This window comes from Geospiza fortis, unplaced genomic scaffold (assembly GCF_000277835.1).
Source record: "Geospiza fortis unplaced genomic scaffold, GeoFor_1.0 scaffold81, whole genome shotgun sequence".
Taxonomy (NCBI): Eukaryota; Metazoa; Chordata; class Aves; order Passeriformes; family Thraupidae; genus Geospiza; species Geospiza fortis.
The window spans coordinates 710,459-718,558 of record NW_005054318.1 but is presented as its reverse complement, the minus strand read 5'-3'; the positions used below and the strand labels follow the sequence as shown (position 1 = coordinate 718,558).

Below are 8,100 nucleotides of genomic sequence, written 5' to 3'. Positions count from 1 at the left end.
GATAAAAATCTGTTGCCACATGAGTGAATCCAGAGGTACTTTTTTTCATGTTACCTGAGCATGTCTTTTCTAAGAGAATTGCATGGAGTGTATCCCACTTGTCTAAAACATGATATTCTTAGATGTTTAGTATATGTTTTAGCCAGAATTTTAATAATATGCTGTTAAACCATTTTGAAAACAAATGTCATGTAGGGAGTTGGAAAGAAAAAATACGGAAAATTATCAAGATGATCATACTCTTTTTCTTTGCAGACAGGATGGAATCTCTGACTCCTTCAACAGACTCAATAGATAAGAAATTGAAGATAACTCATGTAGAATGCCATCCTGAGTGCTTGGTTATAGTGTTCCAGGCTCAGTACAACGTAGGATGTGAGCTTGACTATTTCATACTACAAAATGAAATACAGCGTGTGTTCAAAGCAAAAGATGATGTCTGTGTTGGTGGATCTTGCTTGGTGGAAGACACAGAAGGCGAATGGCATAGAGGAAGAGTTCTGAGAAAAAAAGGGAATATCTGTGAGACTTTTCTTATAGACACTGGACATGTGTTGGCTGTTGAGGAAACCCATCTTGCTGCTGCTAGTGATAAATTGTTTCAGCTGCCTCCAAAGGTGGTTTGGGGTGTTTTTGCCAGCATACTTCCTCTTGGAGAAAGATGGGGTCCAAAAGCTGTTAACTATTTTTCATCTTTGGTAGGATTACAGATCACTGGTCATGTGAAGGCTGTTACACCGTATCAGCTGTTTATTCTAGAAGTGCCTAAGATCATTACTGATGTTCTTGAACTGCAGCTAGGTAAATTTATTGATGGAGATTCATTTTGTCTTGTTGTAGAAACTTTAGGAGCATTGCCCCAAGGAATGCTTTGTAAGAGAATGCCACAACTGTTGACACAGAAGTATCCCTTCAGGGAGTTACTTACCTTAAATAATTCTGAGAAGCCAACAGATTTTTGGCATGTTCCAGATCAACTCTTTCCGTGTCTACCTGTTGGCAGTAAAGAAAATGTAAAAATAACTGGTGCAGTAAGCCCAAATAAATTTTATTGTCAGATACAGAAATGGCAGAAAGAGCTGGAATGTTTGACAGGAGCTATGCATTTGTACTATGAAGCTCTTGTTGGAGAAAATACCACATCTTGTGATAGTTTTGGGCTGCTCTGTGCTGCCAAGAGGCAAAACGGACAGTGGCATAGAGGAGTGATAAAACAACTTCTCTCTGACCATGTGGAGGTCTGGTTTATGGATTATGGCATTATCGAAGCTGTGCCACCTAGTTGTATTCGGAAACTGAAAGCTGAGTTCATGATGTTACCAATGATTTCATTTCCATGTACACTGTCTTGTTTTGGTAGTCAGGATGAAACAGTAGTAAAATTTCAGCTCAAGGAACTTACACAAGCCTTAATAGGACAAACCTCTTTGTGTGTCCAAGTCGATTTATACAATAACACTGAACGCTTGTATTATATAACACTGCAGAAACAAAATCTTGGAACTAATGCTGAGCATCCAGAAGACCAGAGTGAGACAGCTGCACCATGTGTCTCGCTTTTGGAAACAAAACCCAGAAGTATCACACTGAACCACAAACCAAGTCCTGAGAGAAACAGTTTGTCTAAGAATTACTCTGGAAACAAAGATAAAAAAGCCTGCCTACCTGAACGGGACATTTCTTTCTCCAGCCGCTGCAAGAGAGTAGAGATGCAAATGAACTCTTTTTATGGAGCTTTTGTAGTATACGTTGTAAATCCATCTGACTTTTGGATTCAAACTTGTAGATACCAGAATGAGTTTCATGCCTTGATGAAAAACATTGCCTGCACATACAGTCAATATAGAGATGATGAGATGGTCCTTAAAAAGCCAGAACCTGGGTTGCTATGCTGTGCCCGGTATAGCAGGGATGGATGTTATTACCGGGGTGTTGTCACAAAAGTGTTTCGTGTTAGCATTATGGTTTACTTTTTGGATTTTGGAAATACAGATACTATACCTTGTCACTATGTGAAAACATTGCTTCCTGAGTTTTCTGATTTACCAGCTTTAGCTGTGTGTTGTTCCCTTGCTTGCACATTTCCTGTTGATGGTGTGTGGGTTAAAAAAGAAACTGATTTCTTTAAAAATGTGGTGTTGAACAAACCACTGCTACTTCACGTTGTTGGAAAGCAAAACAACAAGTATGTTGTTCACGTGCAGTGTCATACTGGTTTCCTGCAAGGAAATGTTGCCACGTGCATGGTTCAAGCGGGTTATGCTGAATATCGGCTGAAGCCACCAGAGCCTGTTGTAAGGGCAGCAAAAAAACGGCACAGCGGGAATCACCTCAAATGTAAAAAAGAAAAAATCAATGCAGAGAACACCAGTAATATTTGCAAAAATAAGGTATCTGGAAATGGAGACATGCTTCAGAAGGAAAAATCATTAAATGTGCCGCCAGTGCCTAGAGAATCTGTTGTGCCATCCTGTTCAGGAGAAGGTGCTGTCTCTAAAATGCATAGGTTGGTATGTGAGGAAAAATTAGTTTATAAGGAGCTTGTGTTTAAACCAGGAACTGTTCATGAAGTGGTGTGTTCTTGCATCTTTTCCCCAGCAGATTTTTCATGTCAACTGCAAAGCAAACTGCCAGAGCTAAATAACTTAATGGGAAAAATTCAGACATACTATAAAGATCATACCACTCCCTACAAAACTGGACAGGTTGCCTGTGTTGTCAAGTATCCCAAAGATGGGAAGTGGTACAGAGCAACTGTTGTGCAGGAGGTATCCACAGATGAAGTTCATGTGGTTTTTGTAGACTATGGTTATCAGGAGAGAGTTTCACTTAAAGATGTACAGGGTATTCTTCCAGATTTCCTAACTCTAGAGAGTCAAGCATTTCGATGTGGACTTAAAAATGTAGTCTTACATACTGACTCAATCAGTTGGTCTGAAGAAGTGCATAGACAATTTGAAGACTTCATTTCTTCTTCTAGAGGACCACTGACTTGCACCATTTATGCTCTTGTTCTTCTGAGCCCCAACTGTTTATGCAATGTAGTTGACTTACAGACTCCACTTAATAGTGTAGAGGAATTCCTCAGAGAACGTGGTCTCACCCAGCCTGAATGTGTTGGACTGAGAAACCTTTCGTGTTTGGGTTCTCTGTACAGTTTTTGCTATTCATCTTTTAATATAAACGTTGGAAGTGAGGAGGAGGTTTATATAACTCACATAAACAGTCCTTCAGAATTCTATTGTCAGCTTAGCCGCAACTCTGAAACTCTTGAGGCATTGATGAAGAAGGTTAGTGACGTAAGTCAAATGTCAAGTAATGTAAATTATCATGGCAATGCACGACTGTGTATAGCCAAATATGTGGACGATGGTCTTTTTTACAGAGCTTTGGCTTTTCCTGTGGAATCAACATCCTTTCTGTTGGTTGACTATGTGGATTTTGGAAATAGGAGTATGGTGGATAGAGACCAGTTGATGCCTATTCCGGAGTCTGCCACTGACCTACTATTCACACCCATGCAAGCTATTAAATTCTGTCTGTCAGATCTTAGAGGGGCAGAATTTCCAGCAAGAATTACTACATGGTTTGTGAAAACATTCCTTGGTAAACTGCTGAAGGCTGTAATTTTATCCAGAGAACCAGATGGAAAGGTTGTTGTGGAGTTGTATGATGGACAGCTTAAAGTCAGTCAGAAAATTAAAGAAAAGGTATTGGCAGAGTTGGCACAGGAAAGCCATACGGAACAATTTAGAAGTAATGAAGGAGGGATATGTCACATGAAAGATGACAAAGAAATTAATAAAGTTACTGTTAAAGATCCTGAAATACTTAAATTGAAAACTGAAGTGAAATGCCAAGCCTATGATGAGTATTTCCAGGCAGATACTGGTGAGAATTTTGGAGATGAAGAGCAAACTGCACATAGCACACCAAAGTTGTGTAGTGGATTCTCAGAACAGCAAACTTTACGCAGCAGCAAAGAGCAAAGTTTTAGAAATACTTTCAGTGCTCTTCTGGAGAACGGAGATGAACCTTGGATTGGACAACCTGCTTCTCACTCCCTCTCTTATTCTGCTTTACATTTAAAGGAAATAACTGTAAATGCTCTCTCTGAATCTCAGAATGAAAGACCAAATTGTACAGGTCAACAGGAAAGGAGTAATAAAAATATACCTACATTAAGCAGCCTTCCTCAGCGTGATATCCAGGTGAATACTGAAGTAGCAGGTTATATTTCTCATATGAATAGTCCATCAAGTTTCTATGTTCACTTTGCAGAGGATGAAAACGTAATAATAAAATTAGCAGATGATTTGAATGAAAGCTTGGAGAAGAGAGGTCAGGAAAATTGCTTAAATGAGCTCATGGTAGGGGATCTCATCGTTGCAGAGCACGACGCTGATTGTTTTTACTACAGAGCAGTTATTAAAACTCTGAAATCGGGAAACTCCTATGAGGTAGAATTTATTGACTATGGTAATACTGCAGTTGTAAGTTCATCAAAAATCCACAGGATTCCAGAAAAGTTCTTAACTCTGCCAAGGTTTAGTGTTCATTGCTTCCTTAGCAGTGTAAAAAGTGTTCCTGGGGAAAGTTGGACTAAAGAAAGTGCTGCATATTTTGCAAGAACAGTAAGTGACAAGCCAGTAGCTTGCAAGTTTTTACAGCAACATGGAGAAAAATGGGAAATAGATGTAATTTGTGGTGGAGAGTCTTTGTCTAACAGCCTTTTGCATAAAATAGACAGCATAAGGTGGAATAGCACATGGGTATTTTCTTTGGAAAAAAAGCCTAAACAACATGGTAATCCTCAAAAGTCTAAGAACAGTTTAGGTGGCCAAAATAAAACCAAGGCTTCTGGGGTGAAAAACATTTCTGTGAAACCCTTAAGTCTCCTTCATCAGGTTTTAAATTCTGGACAAGTAGAAGCAGCAGAAGTAGTTAATATTTCAAAGAGTGGAGAATTTTATGTACAGTTACTTAAAAATCTGCAAATACTACATGAGTTAAATGTAATGCTTGACAAAGAAGCACAAAGAAGTGATTTGATTAGAGTGGATGACATTGAACAGGGTTTGGAATGCATTACACAGTCTGAAAGGAACTTAAAATGGAATCGATCAAAAGTGATAAAGAAATTTGTCAGGGAAAAGTTAATGCTAGTTTTTTTCATGGACTATGGCACGTGTGAGATGGTGTCCTTAAATAATGCAAAGATGCTCAGTGATGAGATTAAGAGTATTCCTAAACAAGCTGTTTATTGTAGGTGGATTTGTTTTAAAAACCTGAAGAAAATTCACTTAGACCATGTAGTAAATGCGCTTCTAGATTGTGAAATAAGGATCTTGTTTTTGAGATACTTGAAATCATCTGATATCTGGGAGGTAGATATTTTAGTAGGACAAGTTACGCTTCAGGAGTATTTGAACCAGCTCTTAAGTCCTTGTTGGACAATTGTTGGACCAGAAAAATGTATTAACACAAACTGTAAGGAGTTTGATACATCATTCAAGATAAATTCAGTCATGTGGATGCTGCTGCGTAGTGGCAGAACATATCCTGGGTGTGCAACTGCAGTTACTGATCCTTCAAACTTCAGCATCCAGTTTGAAATCTTCTTTGATTGCATGCGAAACTTGTCCTTGCTGCTCTCTGACCTTCCGGACAACTTGCCAGCTCTGCCAGAAGAACTTGTGATACCTGGTGCTAGCTGCTTGATCGAGTTTGGGCAGGAAGCAGAGTGGTACAGGGCAGAAATTAGTGAAGTAACAGATCAGTCTGTTGTTCTTACATTTATTGATTATGGCTTTCTGAAGACCATACCTTATTCTGAGATCCATAAACTTAAAGTTGTTCCAGAAAGTCTGTTATACTTGCCACGCTTGGCACACTCTTGCTCTTTGCATGATACAGTTCCTGGGAAGGGGGAACACTGGAGTGAGGAAGCTATACTTCTGTTTCAGCAGCTTCTTCATAAACCAGGTCTGATATTTCATTTTATCCACTATGGCTCTGAAATGAAGTTAGAGGTGGATGTTTTGTGTGAAGATAGCAATCTGTCTGATGCCTTAATTGCTGCAGGCCACGCAGTCTGCTCTCAAAGTAGGTGCTGTCCCATTGCAGTTGACGGACTCTAATCAGAAAAAAGAATTGCAAGTGAAGTGGCCAGAACTCACTTCTAGTTACTATGCTTCCCTTTGTGAACTAGTGTAATTATGATAACAATTCTGATTTTGCTGACAGAAGTCGGGCAAAGAAGAGAAACAAAAAAGCCTTTTGAAGCACAGCATTAGCTATAAAAAAGTTTCAAAGAAGAGAGTGTGGTAAAGTGGCTGCTGGAATACCATTAACAAAGGATCTGAGTTTACAACACTGAAAGGAAGGAAAACTTACAAGAGATGGACAGTACTGGGAGGATGGGATTTTTCAGCATTATGATGACAAGAGAAGTAAAGTCATCATAACACAAAATAAATCTGCTACCAGAAACACTGGTTGAGGCTTGTGATTCTGATGTTCTACAGTCTGGAAGGACAGTGTGTGAAGCTACTGTCAAAGAATTAGTTGAATGATCAGTAGGTTGCAGTTAGAAAAGCACTACTTCAAAGCAAAATAAACCAAAACAGGCTTTTTGTTGGAATGCTCTCGAAGTTTTTGTATGTATAGATAGAATCTTTATTTGCAGTAACATCTGGTTTACAGGGTGATGTCTCCATGTTTTGGATGTTCAGAAAACAAAGATGCCAGACATTTTCTTTGGTTCTGATTCCAGAGTTTCCATGTGAGAAAAGTTTCAATGTTCGCTATGATTAAGCCAAAAATAGGGATCCCCATTTATGGGAGAGACATGCATTAGGTTGTTTTCAATTAGTTCTTGGTGTAGAGATGCTATTGCCCCTTCTGAACATTCTCTTAGTACCTGAGTTGCATCATTTTGGGATTTTTTACTCTGCCAAGCATGTGTTCCACTGATACTTCTCCTTCATCTTCCTCCCCATCAGAATGAAGAGAGGGGCTTTTCTCCGAGTGCTTAGTCAGTACACTGTAAAGTCAAAATATTGTTTATATCTTAAAGGGGAGCATTCAGAACCTTTTATTTTTTTTTCCTTTGTGGGAGGAAGAAATTTTAAAACTGAAAAGTGATGGTAGTACTGTGTATCTTAGCGGGGTAGGTTCTTTTCAGTATGTAGTATGAAATGGTAAGAATTTGTATGTTTTTCTAATATATTTGTCTGTTTTTCTGATATATTTGTTTATTTATTTTATTTTTTGCCCTCACCTCCTTCCTCTGTTGTTTGGACAAAGTATGAAATGTTCTGAAGCAATGAGGGGTTTCCTTTGTATGCTCTGTGATAGTTTGAATTTCAGTGAGAAAATGAATACAGCCCTATTGGTAGACAGCATATCTTATGCATCTCTAGAAGTAAACAAGATTTAACAACACACATGCCCTTTGCCCCCCAGCCCCCCCCCTCCCGCCCGCTCCATATCACGATATATTTAATTTATGTGAAAACCTGAAAGCTTTATCTGGAGAGCAGATTTTTTTTTTCCAGTAAGAGAGACATGTCTGGGAAAGTCAAATAAGAGGTGAGGCAATGCCAGCTGATCTTTACAAGGTTCACTCTGCTGATGCATTATTCTTGAAGCTTATATTATTTTCATAGTACAAGTGAAAAGTGCCCATTACTAACAAATCAGAAAATGTGTAACATAAAATTGCTCAAGTAAATACTATTTAAAATATCAGTAATGTTATGTTAATATAGTGATTAAAAAAAGGGGATGGGGGTTGTAACCATTTGTGATTGTTTTCTTTATATTACATTATTTCTTTATATTTCAGAATTTCAAGGTTTTCCTGCTAAAATTGTAAGCTTACCTGGCACATTCTTTGTCAATAGTTAGCCATACTGCTGGCTGTTAGTATAAAACACAAAGGTTGTATGTGCAACATTACTCATGTTGAGTGATGACTTTACACTTGCTGTGCTGGTTCATTGTAGTGCCACGTAGAGGCACTGACACTTACATATTAATTAACACTGATTCTAACTTCTGGCTGTCTTTCAGTTGGAAAAGTAGGATCTTGGGCAT

At 38.6% G+C, this 8,100-nt stretch overlaps 1 protein-coding gene across 1 annotated transcript; it reads left to right on the top strand.

Annotated features, from left to right (window-relative positions):
* Nucleotides 1–257: 257 nt before the first annotated feature.
* Nucleotides 258–6,140, top strand: TDRD15 (tudor domain containing 15). Its single transcript, XM_005420304.2, has one exon. The coding sequence runs from the start codon at nt 261–263 to the stop codon at nt 6,138–6,140; it is 5,880 nt and encodes a 1,959-aa protein (XP_005420361.1). The 5' UTR covers nt 258–260.
* The last annotated feature ends 1,960 nt before the right edge of the window (nt 6,141–8,100 follow it).

Excerpts from the sequence above, each read along its gene's own strand:
- TDRD15 (XM_005420304.2), top strand. The coding sequence starts at position 261 with ATGGAATCTCTGACTCCTTCAACAGACTCAATAGATAAGAAATTGAAG.